Source organism: Vitis riparia, chromosome 18, assembly GCF_004353265.1.
Source record: "Vitis riparia cultivar Riparia Gloire de Montpellier isolate 1030 chromosome 18, EGFV_Vit.rip_1.0, whole genome shotgun sequence".
Classification (NCBI taxonomy): Eukaryota; Viridiplantae; Streptophyta; class Magnoliopsida; order Vitales; family Vitaceae; genus Vitis; species Vitis riparia.
In genome coordinates this window covers 38,591,054-38,606,735 of record NC_048448.1, presented here as the reverse complement: position 1 = coordinate 38,606,735, position 15,682 = coordinate 38,591,054, and the positions used below count along the sequence as shown (strand labels likewise).

At 30.9% G+C, this 15,682-nt stretch overlaps 1 protein-coding gene and 2 long non-coding RNA genes across 3 annotated transcripts; 2 read left to right on the top strand and 1 right to left on the bottom strand.

Moving 5' to 3' along the window:
* The first annotated feature begins 331 nt into the window (after window positions 1-331).
* On the top strand, window positions 332-723 carry LOC117906263. Its single transcript, XR_004649788.1, has 3 exons — window positions 332-373; window positions 486-570; window positions 649-723. It is a non-coding gene; the product is annotated as an uncharacterized LOC117906263 (long non-coding RNA).
* A 541-nt stretch (window positions 724-1,264) lies between these two features.
* LOC117906092 lies at window positions 1,265-1,614 on the top strand. The gene is made up of 3 exons (XR_004649766.1): window positions 1,265-1,277; window positions 1,372-1,447; window positions 1,541-1,614. It is a non-coding gene; the product is annotated as an uncharacterized LOC117906092 (long non-coding RNA).
* Window positions 1,615-5,089: 3,475 nt separating this feature from the next.
* Window positions 5,090-15,525, bottom strand: LOC117905856 (receptor-like protein Cf-9). Its single transcript, XM_034818715.1, has 5 exons — window positions 14,937-15,525; window positions 14,732-14,873; window positions 7,026-7,867; window positions 5,808-5,903; window positions 5,090-5,568 (listed from the first exon to the last, which is right to left on the bottom strand). The coding sequence occupies exons 1-5, from the start codon at window positions 15,523-15,525 to the stop codon at window positions 5,090-5,092; spliced, it is 2,148 nt and encodes a 715-aa protein (XP_034674606.1).
* Window positions 15,526-15,682: the final 157 nt, after the last annotated feature.

The window sequence follows — 15,682 nt, the reverse complement described above, 5'->3', positions numbered from 1 at the left end:
ATCCACAACATTCACTTGTTCATTTTGGTGGTCAAAGAAGATCTTTTGAAGATGACCTTGGATGTAAAGGGGTGTCAAAAAGACCCAATGTAGAAGATGGTGTGTTCTTTTCAAACGAGGATCCCCTTCACCCTGGGCCACACAATATGTTGGTGTTAGTGCAATCGTGCATGAACAACAATGTGGATGTAGCACCACAAGCCTCAGAAGAAATACGACCACGAAGAATAAAAATGAAAGTACGTCGTCATAGGCAACAAGCAGCTGCCTGCAAGTCACCTTTTGTACAATTATGTGTATCAAAATATAAAAGGTTGACGGAGGAAGAGACACATGTTGCCAACTATGTGTTTGACGAGTCAAAAGATCCTAGGTTAGTCCCAAATCACACGTTTAGCAAGTATTGTTCTTAAAAGACTATGATTATGGATTTGTCTAGAAAACAAAAAAAATTACTCACGTCTTGTGTTTCATGTGATTAATAGTGAGATGCTTTGTGCATATGGTGGCTATGGCGTGACACGGGAACAACTTCAATGCTTAGTAGGGGAGAGCTTCATTGATATTCCGGTAAGGTTTATGATAAATAAGAAAAAATACCTTCATCTTTCCATTGATCATTTTAACTAATGAAGAGGCATTATGTAGGTGATTTCCATGTTTTGCTGATACATGAATGCAAAAGAAGAGAATCCTTCTCGCAGACACTTTTTTAATCCATACTTTAGGGTGAGGTTTTTTCCTCGAGTACACCAAATCTTGTCCCTAATATAAGATGCATGTATAGTTTTAGTCATACATTGTTACTATGATCTCAACAACTTTTTACATGAAATATGTGGTTCAATGAGCAAGTCTACCTCAAAATCAACACTCAAGAAAATATTAGGTAGCTATTGTGTTAATCTTGAATGTTGCAACTAGGTAATACTTGACTATTGTATTGATTACATAGATTGATGACAATTTTTTAGTAATTTTGAATTTATATTTCAAATATTTAAGCCTTCATTGTTGTTATGATGATTGTCTGTTTTGTAGTTTTATATCCCCTTATTCCAATTTAATGAATGGGTCATCATGGTAATCAATTTGGAGGCTAAAAGGGTGGATCTACTTTCATCATATAATAGCATTCAACGCGTTCACTTTGTTAATGAAGCTTTCAAAGTAGTTGGATTTATGTCGCAGTTATTAAAAAATTCCTTCAAACGGAATGATGTGAATATAAATAATTTACATCCACAGTATGTAGATATCGTTGGTGATCCAAAATTGTTAGTTACATATATTTTTTTTTCATGTATTCATTTTCAATCCTAATTGGGTCCTATGTTAATAACATGTCACAAATCATACTTGTTATTGCAGATGTCATACTGGGATGTATGCTATTCTCTATATGCAACATTGGGATGGAAGTGGTCTTAATAGAACCATTAATTCTGTAAGTTGTTAAATATGATGTTATGTTTTTATTTTCAAATGTACATGTTAAATGTTACCGGGATGTAGGGTCTAACATAAGTTTAATGTGTAGGAACACATGAGCCTTGAAAGATTGAAATTTGCAACTCATATGGTTCTTGATAGCGAAAACGAAATTGGTGAAATTGTTACAACTAATATTTGGTCAACCAACGATGCAGAATAGTATTGGGTAACCTTCACAATTAATTTCTTTTGTTTTATTTCATTCAATTTTTTAATTATACATTCTAATTTAAACTAATAATTACCACATAAAATTCAAACCTTGTATTAAATAATTATCTTAATTTTGTTAAATTTATTTTAATTTTTGAGGTATTTACATTAAAACTTTGACACTTTTTAGGAAGAATTATGATATTAATTTTGAAACTTGACATGAATTCAATTATTGAAGAGTATTTAGAGTGCATTTGAAAGTGATTTTAGAAAATATTTTTAATATTTTTAACACTTGAATGATAAAAATTTTTAAATATTAAAAACATTAAAAACGCTTTCTAAAATTACTACTAAATGAACGGTTATTATAATACCCAATAATATGAATTACAACATAAATTTTCATATGAAAATTACCCATTCAACCATAGATGATTGGATTTAGTTTAAGGCTAATCATATTTAATTATAAATTAAACCTAGTTTAATGCCAATTACAACTATGAAAAGTTGGCTAGTGAATTGGGATTGAGAAAACTCAAATTCGGAGTGAATACTAAAATAAGACCAACATTGGTACACTAGTGACGATGATACCAAATTGCCTCCCATTGACTTGAATCAGGTTGACCCAGGTCAGGTCAATAGGCCCAAATTCAGACCCAATAAGACATGTGCAGTTTGGACTGGACTCAGCTTTGAATCACTTTTGTAGGCCCAAATCTAAATTTGGGAAGGCCCAAATCCACCTATCTCCTCCAACTTGCTTAATCCAAATGCTTTTCTATTTGTCCAATAAATTAACAGGGATAAGGGGATCACTTGACCTTTTATATAACAAAAATAAATATTGAGAATTAATTTTATTAGATTGAATTTCTATACGTATTAAAATGAAAATTTATTCAATTTTTTATTTTATTTACATATTAATTGTTTTATGAGTGAAAATAATATTTTTAAATTAGTATAATATTTCAATACATGCATCCTATGACCACCAAGTTATTGCATCTATGTTGCGCCATCTCACTTGGGTGGCCTACATGGCAATGATTTTAGTTTCAGATTTTTAAATAATTATTTAAATAGAAAATAAAAATAAAAATAGAAAGAAACTTTATTGTAAGGTTACAACACATCATTGAACTAAAAGTGCTTCGGACTTTAAATAAATAAAGAGATTTGAGAATATGATTTAAAAGTAAAAAAGAAAAAAATTAAAATGTTCCATCTTCTAGTAAAACCTAGAAGAATCCAACAAATCTAATATATGCTTTTTAATTTCAAAGCTCCTATTGTATTCATTTTATACCATCCAAGAGTGCTAGAATTTTTAAGGTCAGTAAAAATTGAGAATATCATTATTTATTAATAATTTTTTTATATAAATATGGATGTTAATTAATATGGTTTATAACATTTCCTCTAAGATTATAATATTGATTGAGATGTCTTTGACTCACCATAAAAATACAATAATTATATTAATTTGATTGACTAATGGACTCAAAAAATAGTTTTTTTTTCTTTTTGAAAAAGGATCAAACTTCATAATAGAAAAAAAAATGCTAATATTATAATTATGAGTTTTGATTATTCAGTTTCAAGCTTTAAAATGTTAAATATAAATATTTCTATATAATGATATACAATTTTATTTTATTTTGCTAAAGAATTTCTAGAATGTTGTTGATTAAAAATGGTCATTCTATGTTATACCTCCTATTCTCATCCACGGAGGATAATTAATATTCTAATATTTATTCATTCCACTTGCCCTATATGGAGAATAATTAATATTATAATAATTTTCATTCCACGTACACTTACATCATACCATATAATATTTTTGCTGACTCAGAAAATGGACTCATTTGCCAAAATTTTCTCCTTCTAGATTGAGAATTTCAAACCATTCCATTTTCCATGTCATGCATGTGATGTCACACGAGCTTGTGGCTACAATTTTCATTGACCAGATTTTTATATACTATACGGAAACTTTTTTAATTCTCAGCCCTTTATATGGTAGTATTAATTATTTTCCTTCTTCAATCATTTATGACTCTATTTTCCACTTAGATAAAAATACTATAATTATATTAACTTGATTAACTAATTGATTAGAAGGACAATTTTCTATGATTTATTTATGTTTTTTTATTATTTATTAAAATCAACTTGATTGAAAAATGTTAAATCATATAATTTATTTATGTTTTTTTCCCTAAATATCTATAACAAATATTAAATTGATTTAAATATTTGACATAGATGACTAATAATGGGGCTAACATTGTACATTCAATTTCTTTTCAAATTAAAAGATTTCAAATGTAGCCCATGAAACAATTGGTTCTAGTTAATTCTTTTTTACTTTTTTCACTGATCTGATAGTTGAGATTTCTCAATTTGAAGAGAGCTGTTTTAAAGAAAACACCTTTGAATTAAGGATGGGGTTAAAAAAAATGATTTCCAAAGAAAATGCCAATTGGGCTTGGGCCCTGACTCATGGATCTTAAGTTAAAGCTAGCTTCAGCCCTTTGGTTGCAGCACTGGTTCTATTTTGTTGTGGCCTAAACTTGGGCCGTGAACAAATTGGCTCCCATACATGTTATAATAAAAACAAATACTAGTTGAAAATAATCCATTCTATACATATTGAAATATAATCAAGATTATTGTTATTTCCTAATTAAGGTTCTTAAATAAATTGGAATGCAATGAAAAGACTAAATAGTTGTTTACAAAAGGATGGAGGACAACTCTTGTTAGAAGAAGGAACCAAAGGATTTAATTAAAGAAAGAGAGAGAAGGGTTCACGATTAGGCATACAAGAAAAATCAGCATTTCTTTCCTATGGATTATCACATTTGAGTGTTGGCTTGAGAAAAAAGGCACTCCTTACCTTTGCCTTACATTGGTTGGGGATTGGAAGGTAGGAACAACAAATTGATCAGTTGGAACCATGTTAATCGGAGGAATTGAATCATTTATTGGTTTGAACTTGAGGTCTCACTCATACAAATCCCAATTGGTGAGAAGACTAACCGTCATCCCAAAAAGTGATCAAGGGCAACTAAAGCAGAACATATGATATTACTGTCTGTTTTATAAAGAATTGATATGTATCCAAATGCCTCATAACTCTTTAATATTTATTCGTTAGTGTATGGTTTCCAAGATATGACAATTGCTTTTTGAGTTTAAAGTTACCATATTGATTGGAAAAATACTAAACAAATGACTATTGCATTATCACAAAACCAAAATAATAATAATAATAATAATAATAATAATAAGGAAAAAGACATTATTTTAACTTTATAGGCAAGATTACACTTGTATAATGACAATATAGATTATTTGCTAACATAAGAATGTAAAAGCCATTTGTAATATGCAACACATAATAAAATGGGAGTGGAACGAATTAATTTCTTCTTACTCCTTGCCTGCAAGTGCTTCTTTTATACATTTTGATCTTTTTGTGAATAATCTCTTCAATAATCCAAACAAACCGTTTAGGTTTCCCAATTAAGAAAACGAGACACCCAAGAGACAACCCAATAACCAATCCACATCCATATCCCATCAATGTGATTTTCCAATCAAATCCACCATCAAACTCTGCATCCGCTTCCTTTGAAGACTCCGGTGTTTCATCAATTATGCATTTCTTTGACAAGGGAAATCCACACAACCCTGAGTTCTCATTGTATGAATCATTTCCAAAAGTGTCAAACTGATTACCTCGAGGTATAAATCCAGTAAAATGGTTTTGGGAAAGATTCAAAACTTCGAGAAATGTCAAACTTGTTAATTCTTGAGGAATTCTCCCAATGAGCTTGTTTGAAGAGAGGTCTAATGATTCAAGCAACTTCAAATTCCCAAAAGATGATGGGATATGTCCTGCAAGGTTGTTATGAGACAAATTGAGCCCTCGAAGTGAATTAAGATTTCCAATGGACTCTGGAATCTCTCCTTGGAATTTATTGCTTGATAAATCAATTGTTGTGAAAGTATTCAAGATTTTCACAAATTCAATCTCTAACCTTTTGATTGTCACCACTATGGAATCTTGATAATAATGGTCCCCATATATTTTTTTGTCATGTTGCCTTCATCTATATTCATTATAGCTTTCAAACTTCTCAAATACATTTCAGGCAAGTCACCCTCGAAATCATTGTGAGCAAGATCAATGATTCTTAGGCTCATGAATGGGGATTTGATCTTGGAACACCCTATATGACCATGGAAACTATTAGAGTGCAAAACAAGAACTTGCAACTTTGGAAGAGTTCCCAACCAATGGGGAAATGTATCATTTATCTCATTATTTCCAAGGTCTAGAACTTCAAGTTTTCGACAAATGATCAAAGATCGAGGTACTGGGCCTTCCAATTTATTATCGTTGAAGTCAAGATTTTTAATAGCATTACCCTTTAAAAATGTTTGAGGAATGATGCCATGAAATTGATTCCTTCGCAAATTCAAAACAGAGAGATCTTTGCTAAAATTCCCCAAACAATGAGGAAGCATGCCACTCAAGTTGTTGTTAGACAAATCAAGAACTTTCATGGAACTCGCTTTGCAAATCAACGGTGAGATTTCTCCACTCAATTTGTTATGGGATACTGAAAAGAAATACGTTGAATTTGGGGGAGTTGGAAGTGGTCCTTGCAGCAAGTTGGAATGAAGATCTAGAATTCGCATATTTTTCCATGGAAGCATCTCAAACCCACTTATCGAGTTATGTGAGAGATTCAAGTACCATAGTCTATCCTTTCCCATATTCCATGACCATACTCCACTAAACTTATTGTTTGAAAGGTCTAGCCGCCAAATGTTGGGTAAAATAGAGTCGGAATTATCAAAGGTGGTCAATGAGAGCATGTTGTTAGAGAGATCAAGGTTAGTAAGATTTCTAAGATTTCCAAACTTGTTTGTCTCCAAAACACCACTCAAGTTATTTGAATAAAGATGAAGATATCTAAGGTTCACAAGCTTAAATATTGAACTTGGAATTGACCCATGTAACTCATTCATGCTCAAATCAATATACTCTAATGAATCAAATTGGAATTCACCAATATGACCAGTGAGTTTGTTATGACTAAGATCTATCTTCACCAATGATGGCAGAGTATACAACCGAGATGGTATTGTCCCGTTGAACAAGTTATCATAGAATCTTAAGTCTTGAAGGTTTGTTAGATTTCCAATTGATGGTGGAAGTTGACCACTGAAATTGTTACCAAAAAGGTATAAGGACTGTAAAGACTTTAGATTGCCAATTGAAGTAGGGATGGACCCTGAGAATTCACAATAGGAGAGATCCAAAGTCTGTAAAGACTTTAAATTACCAATTGAAGTAGGGATGGACCCTGAGAATTCGCAATCGGAGAGATCCAAAGTCTTTAAAGACTTTAGATTGCCAATTGAAGTAGGAATGGACCCTGAGAATTCACAATCGGAGAGATCCAAAGTCTGTAAAGACTGTAGATTGCCAATTGAGGCTGAAAGCTCTCCACTCAAATTTGTGAATGATAAATCCAACTCCATGAGGGAATTGTTCTCACTGAATCGTGGGAAGTTTCCACTGAGGTCATCATTTTCCTCTAAGTTGAGAACCTCGAGTTTCGGAAGATGAATTTCATGGTCAGAGAATCTCCCATGCAATCCACACAAAGAGAGATCTAATGATATCAAATTAGACCGATTTAGCAAGGAATTAGGAAAAACTGAAGAGATGGAAATACCTCCAAGGTGAAGCTTCTGCAATTTGGTTAAATTTTGAACCAGAGAATTAAAGCCATGCGGGGCAAATTCTGCATCAGAATTCCAAGACAGATCAAGTGAGACCAACTTGGAGAGGTGAGAGATTTCATGTGAAATAGGGCCTGAAAATAAAGATTCAGAGAGGTTGAGATACGTCAAGCTTGAGAAGCGGCCAAACCCAGCGGAAACAGAAGAGTAATTGAAGTCATTGAAAGCAAGGTTGAGCCTTTGCAGGTGGGTAAAGAGGAAGAGGGTACTATTGGAATGGATGGTGCCATAGAGCCAGCTGCAACTGAGGTCTAGCCTAATTACATGGCCTGTCACCCTATCACATGTGACCCCATCCCATGAGCAACAATCACTACCCTTATTCCAAGACTCTGTTTTAGGATAAGAAGTGATGCCATTGGAATCACAATCCCAAGAACTGGAATTATCAATAGAAAAGGATTGCTTAAGGTGGAGCAGAGCAAGAGCCTACTGATGCGGGCATAGTTTGGTGGAATTAGAGAAAGAGAAAGAGGAGGAAAGAAGCTGAGAGGACGAGAGAAAGAAAAGAAAACAAAGGAGGAGTTTAGACATCATTCTTCCCAAAGCAATAGAGAGAAAGAGTGATGAGATGAGAGAAATGGTGACAAGTGCACTCCAATTTATATGCAAATGATTCCAAGTTAGAATAATCATGTTTTGATCATCTTTCACAAAATCGTGTGAAAGCCACCCACCTTTTTTTATAATATTAAAGTAAAACAAAAAGGTTCATGAGAAAGCATGAACCATTGACTTAGGGTCAACAATGAAAAATGATTTCTTAAGCTGGCCCACAAGAAGTCAAGTCTCTGGTATTAGAGAAAGATGAGAAAATTAATAACTTGGGAGAAAATATAATAGAGGAGCATGAGAGGGCACAGTTTGAATTTCTGTGTAGTCATGGCTGAATTTACAAGTTTAAAGTAGAATAATAATGTTTTATTGATCAAATAAATGAAAGGGGAAACTCAAACCAAAGCTCTCGGTTTTCTAACCATTTTGTTTATCATTAAAGAGAAATAAAAAACATATTTTTATTTTGTGGCTTAAATAAAAAAAAATTCATTTTTAGGTTGTGTTTGATTTATAAAAAGTATTAAAGAAAATACTAAGAAAAATAAAAGGAAATAAGAAATGACATAAAATTAAAAAAAGAAAATAAATTTAAAGGTGATAAATTAGTTTTATATTCTTTTTTTCTCCGGTTATCTAAAAATTGTAAAAACAAATACAAATATTTATAACTTTGACCACCAATAGTAGATGAAAAAGTAAGGAAATGAGCAGGAAATTATATTTATTTTTTATTTTATTTTTTTCGCCTTTATTGTAAAATAAAATATTTTTAATTTTTTTTCTCTTTTCTTTATTCCTTTTAAATTTAATACCATCCTATGGTAATAATTAAGTGGTAAAAGAAAATAATTTAATATTAATTATTTAGTTTAATTTAAATTTTCAAAAAAAAATTCAAATTATTAAAATATTCCTATCTTTTCAAAATTTTCATTTTTTTGTGAAAGGTAAAAAAGAAGAAAAACAAATTTTGAAAAATATGTGAACAAACTAATTAATCATAGATTTATTTCTTTTTTTATTTAAAATCATAATATTATTAACACTAGCACCCACCATAAATAAAACCGTGTGGGGACCTTCTTTTATATGAATCATAAATTCATAGAAACTTCCCTTCTTTCATTTTTCAACCATTTGCCTTTTGACCTTCTTTTCTATGAATCATGAATGCATAGAAATTTCCCTTCTTTCGTTTTTCACGTTTCTTGACTTTGACTTCACATCTAAGAGTTTGCAACACTATAAATTTTTTTTTCTTTTCTAAAGCATCTTTTGTAATAAATAAATAAATCATCTTCCAAAATTATCTATTGATTCTTCTAAATAATTAATTTAAAAAGAAAATTTATATCTATTAACTTAAAGATAGTGATTGGCTACTAATTACATTAATAGTAAACTTATGAAACTTTGACCAAACAATTCCCTCTTAAGACTAAAAAATCCATGAAAAATTAGATTAAGGATTTTAGTTACTCAAAAATATCCTAATTAATGATATTGTTAGTTTACACTATTTTACTTGTGGCCTCTAGCCAAATAAATAATGTGACGAGTAACCAGTTTAGGAGTGATTTTATAAAGTGTTTCTAGTATTTTTAATATAAAAATTTTTAAGCAATAAAAATATTGAAAGTGTTTTTAAAAATTACTATCAAACGAGTTCTAAATTTGGAAACAATTATATAGATTCTTGCCACTTTGGTGATTAAAGAATATAGTTAAAAAGTAATTAGTGTAAATTAATTATTTTATTTGAAAAGTGATATATTAGTAAAGAAAGTATGATAAATAAAAAAAAAGAATAAAAAACAAAATTGTATTCGAAAGAAGTGGAGTATCTTTTTCAGATTTGCCATGTTTTCTTCTTGATCATCTTTCCACAAAACCGTGTGGAAGCATCAACCATTGACTTGGCGTCAATAATGAAAAATGATAAAGGAAATATCTTGAGAAAATATCAAGGTAAGAAAATGAAAAGAGATAAAAAAAAAAATGATAGAAAATTTTAAAAATAGAATTAAATATGATAAATTATTTTTATATTCTTCTTTAAACTCATTTCACTTTTTTTTTCTTCTATATAAAGATTAAACGATTTAAAAATAAATAAATCTATAATTAATTTTAATTATATTTATTTTCTCTTATATATTTTTTTATAATAAACAAACATCAGAAAATAATTTTTTTAACATTTTTTTCTCTTATATTTATTATATTTAATTATAAATTAAACCTTGTTTAATGCCCGTTACAAGTATGAAAAGTTGGCTAGTGAATTGGGATTGAGAAAACTCAAAAACAGAGAGAATACTAAAATTAGACCAGCAATTGTATACTAGTGATGATGGTACCAAATTGCCTGCCATTGAATTGAATCGGGTTGGCCCAGGTCAACTCAATAGGCCCAAATTGAGGCCCAATAAGACGTGTGCAGTTTGGGCTGGACTGAGCTTTGAATCATGTTCTAGGCCCAAATCTAAATTTGAGAAGGCCCAAATCCACCTATCCCCTCAGATTTGCTCAATCCAAATGCGTTTGTTTTCGTCTTATAAATCTAATCAAAACTAGAAATGCGAACCACCTATATATTTAATCACAACGAACACGCAAATAAGAAATATTAATATTTATTTATTTATTAAAAAAATAGAGGAAGTAAATAAATTAAAAAAAAATGAAAATAAAGCATGTGGCAGTAGTGTGGACCCCACTCAAGATTGTATACATTTGGCCTTTTTTTTAAATTTACAATTGAAGCTGAGTTTAATAATAAATAAAAGAGATATGGTGACCAGTTGACTTTTTATATAATAAAAATAAATGTTGAAAATTAATTTTATTAGATTAAATTTCTATACATATTAAAATAAAAATGTGAATGAAAATGGATTCAATTTTTTTATTTTATTTACAAAATAAAATTTGTTATCAATTTCTTAATAGTAAAGATATTATTTTTTTTTTATTTTTTTTAAGGATAGGTTTACTTGTTTTATGAGTGAAAATAATATTTTTAAATGAGTATAATATTCCAATACATGCTTCCTATTACTATCAAGTTATTACATCTATCATGCATTTATGTTGCAACCTACGTGGCAATGATTTTAGTTTCATATTTTTTAAATAATTATTTAAATAGAAAGTGAAAATAAAAATAAACTTTATTATTATAAGGCCACAAAATATCATTGGGGTTTTTTTATCAAAATAAATATTAAAATTTTATTTCTTCGAATTAATAATAAATAATAAATTTTTAAAAAAGTTATGATAAATAACAACATTTTTATTAAATAATCAAGTATTATATTTTAAAAATCACACTAATAAATTAATAATATTTAATTATTTATTTTGCAAAAGAGATGCGAGTATAAATTCCGAAACCACTTACTTTTAAAAATGAATATTATAATTTATATTTTTTTTTATTAAAATCAATAATACTGTTTTAAAAATTATAATGCATACTAATATTTTTAAAATAAATATTAATATTTTAAAATGGTAAGAGATAAATATAATATGAATGAATATTAGTTTGTTTAAATGAATAATTATAAAAAAAAATGCTTTTTCTTTATTGATTTTGTGCACTATCTTCAACCTTATTTATCAAAGTCAGATTGATTGAAAAATGTTAAATTATATAATTTATTTATGTTTTTTTCTTCAAATATATATAGAAATTATAGAATTGATTCAAATTTTTTAACATAGATCACTAACAATGATATTCTTTCAAATGAAAAGATATCAAATGGTCCTTTCGTAAATTCTTCTTTTCCATAATGTGATAGTTGACATTTCTCAATAACATATATTTGAAAAATGATTTCCAATGAAATACCAATTGAGCTTTGGTTGCAATGGTTATGCCTTGTCGTGGTCTAAACTTGGCCTGTTCTCGGCTACTACACATGTTTTAATCAAATAAAATACTAGTTGTTATAATATACCCATACATATTTAATATAAACAAATTATTGTTCTTTCCCTATATAATAATAAAGTATGAATTATTGAAAAAAGGTGGTGTTTGGAAACACTTTTTGTCTTTTGTTTTTTGTTTTTAAACTCTTCTATAAAATCTCGTCATTTTTTTAGCAAGAGAGGAGATTTATCTTATATTTTCTAAAAGATTTTTTAAAATTTTAAAAACTTTGTGTTCTTAAATTTAAAAAATAATAATAATTAAAAAGTAGTTTTGAAAACATAATGTAAGTCCTTACTGGTATAAAAGTTTTGGTTTTTTAAAAGAATAAAAATTAGAAGTATGTCCAAATTCCTACTAAGTCTTTAATAACCATTAGTGTTTGATTAATTTCTAAGATAGAGAAATTGCTATTTGATGAATTTTAAGTTATCATGTTGATTGGAAAAATATTGAACCTAATAACTATTGCATTGTCACAAAAAAGAAAAAAAGGGAAAAAGAAAAAATATTATTTTAATTTTACAAACAATATTACACTTTTATAATAACAAGTAGATTATTTGCTAACAAATGTAAAATCCATTTATAATCTGTAGCACAAAATACAATGCGGTTGGAATATGCTACTTTCTTCTTGTTCCTCTGCTACAAGTACTTTTTTTAGACCTTGTGATCTTGTGAATGCTCTCTTCGACCATCATTGTCAACCATTTAGGTTTCCCGGTTAAGAAAATGAGACACCCAATTATCAATCCACATCCATATCCCATCAATGTGATTTTCCAATCAAACGCACTTTCAAACTCTGCATCCATCTCTTTTGAAGGCTCTAGTGTTTCATCAGTTGTGCATTTCTTTGATAATGGAAATCCACATAGCCCTGAGTTCCCATTGTATGAATCATTTCCAAATGTCTCAAATTGATTGCCTTGAGGTATAAGTCCAATGAGATTGTTTTGGGAAATATTCAAAACTTCAAGAAATGTCAATCTTGTTAATTCTTGAGGAATTCTCCCAATGAGCTTGTTTGAAGAGAGGTCCAATGATTCAAGTAACTTCAAATTTCCAAAAGATGATGGGATATGCCCTGCAAGGTTGTTATGAGACAAATTGAGCCCTCGAAGTGAATTAAGATTTCCAATGGACTTTGGAATCTCTCCTTGGAATTTATTGCTTGATAAATCAATTGTTGTGAACATATTTAAGATTTTCACAAATTCAATCTCTAACCCCTTGATTGTCACCATTACAGAATCTTGATAATAATGGTCCCCCATATATTTTCTTGTCATGTTGCCTTCGTCTACATTCATTGTCGCTTTCAAACTTCTCAAATACATTTCAGGCAAGTCACCCTCGAAATCATTGTGAGCAAGATCAATGATTCTTAGGCTCATGAATGGGGATTTGATTTTGGAACACCCTATATGACCATGGAAACTATTAGAACGCAAAACAAAAACTTGCAACTGTGGAAGAGTTCCCAACCAATGAGAAAATGTATCATTTATCTCATTATTCCCGAGGTCTAGAACTTCAAGTTTTCGACAAATGATCAAAGATCAAGGTACTAGGCCTTCCAATTGATTATCATTGAAGCCAAGATTCTTGATAGCATTGCCCTTTAAAAATGTTTGAGGAATGTTGCCATGAAATCGATTCCTTCGTAAATTCAAAACTGAGAGATCTTTGCTAAAATTCCCCAAACAATGAGGAAGCATGCCACTCAAATTGTTGTCAGACAAATCAAGAATTCCCATGGAACTCGCTCTGCAAATCAACGATGAGATTTCTCCACTCAATTTGTTATGGGAGACTGAAAATAAAAATGTAGAATTTGGAGGAGTTGGAAGTGGTCCTTGCAGCAAGTTGGAATGAAGATCTAGAATACCTATATTTTTCCATGGAAGCATCTCAAACCCACTTATCGAGTTATAAGAGAGATTCAAGTACCTTAATGTATCCTTTCCTATATTCCTTGACCAAACTCCACTAATCTTGTTGTTTGAAAGGTCTAGGCCCTCAATGTTGGGTAAAATGGAGTTGGAATTGCCAGGGGTGGTCAATGAGAGCATGTTGTTTGAGAGATCAAGCGTAGTGAGGTTTCTAAGTTTTCCAAAGTTGCTTGTCTCCAAAACGCCACTAAAGTTATTTGAAGAAAGATAAAGATATCTAAGGTTTACAAGCTTAAATATTGAACTTGGAATTGACCCATGTAACTCATTCATGCGCAAATCAATAGATTCCAATGAATCAAATTGGAATTCACCAATATGACTAGAGAGTTTGTTATGATTGAGATTTAACTCCACCAGCGATGGCAAAGTGTACAACCAAGATGGTATTGTCCCGTTCAATAAGTTATATCCTAAGTCGACATAGGATAGACTTAAAAACCCATTTACAAAAGAAGGAATGACTCCTTCTAGTTGATTATCATACAAGGCTAAATCCTGAAGGTTGGTTAGATTTCCAATTGATGGTGGAAGCTGACCGCTGAAATTGTTGCCAAAAAGGTGTAATGAAACTAAATTTCTAAGGTTGTTAAAAACATTTGGAATTTTAACACTAAAATGATTCCGACTGAGGTACAAGAAAGTGATTTGTGTGAGGTTCTCTAGCGAAGCAGGGATGGACCCTGAGAATTCGCAATAGGAGAGATCCAAAGTCTGTAAAGACTGTAGATTGCCAATTGAAGTAGGAAGCTCTCCACTAAAATTTTTGGATGATAAATACAATTCCTTGAGGGAATTGTTCTCACTAAATCGTGGGAAGTTTCCATTGAGATCATTATTTTCCAATAAGTTGAGAACCTCGAGTTTCGGAAGATGAATGTCATGGTTAGGGAATCTCCCATGCAATCCACAGCCAGAGAGATCTAATGATATCAAAGAAGACCGATTTAGCAAGGAATTAGGAAAAACTAAAGAGATGGAAATACCTCCAAGGTGAAGTTTCTGCAATTTGGTTAAATTTTGAACCAGAGAATTGAAGCCATACGGGGCAAATTCTGTGTCAATATTCCAAGAGAGATCAAGTGAAACCAAGTTGGAGAGGTGAGAGATTTCTGGTGAAATTAGGCCTGAAAATCTAGAGTCGAAGAGATTGAGATGCGTCAAGCTTGAGAACCGACCAAACCCAGCTGAAACGGACGACCCACTGAAGTTGTTGAAAGCCAGGTTGAGCCTTTGTAGATGAGGAAGGAGGAAGAGGGTAGTGTTGGAATGGATGGTACCAAAGAGCCAGCTGCAACTGAGGTCCAGCTCAATTACATGGCCTGTCACCCAATCACATGTGACCCCATCCCATGAGCAGCAATCACTACCCTTTTTCCAAGACTCTGTTTTGGGATAAGATGTGACACCATAGTAATGGCAATCCGAAGAACTGGAATTGTTGATAGAGAATGATTGCTTAAGGTGGAGCAGAGCAAGAGTCTGGTGACGCGGGCACAGTTGGGTGGAATTAGAGAAAGAGAGCTGAGAGGATGAGAGGAAGAAAAGAAAACAGAGGAGGAGGCGTGTAGACATCATTCTTCCCAAAAGCAATTGAGAAAGTGAGGTGTGATGAGAGAAATGGTGATGAGGATTCTCCACTTTATATGAAAATGACTCACTCTAACTTTACCCTACTCTTCTTCATTATGGAAAATTTCCAACTCAAATGGTGGACCAGAGAAGACTTTTC

Excerpts from the sequence above, each read along its gene's own strand:
- LOC117905856 (XM_034818715.1), bottom strand. The coding sequence starts at position 15,525 with ATGTCTACACGCCTCCTCCTCTGTTTTCTTTTCTTCCTCTCATCCTCT. Across the intron at positions 7,868-14,731 it reads AACAATTCCCTCAAGGAATT|TTCTTGGGATTGTGATTCCA; the intron begins GTATTTATCATC and ends TGATAATTCCAG. Across the intron at positions 5,904-7,025 it reads GTCCATCCCTACTTCAATTG|GGTGTTCCAAGATCAAATCC; the intron begins GTAATTTAAAGT and ends ATGGTCATATAG.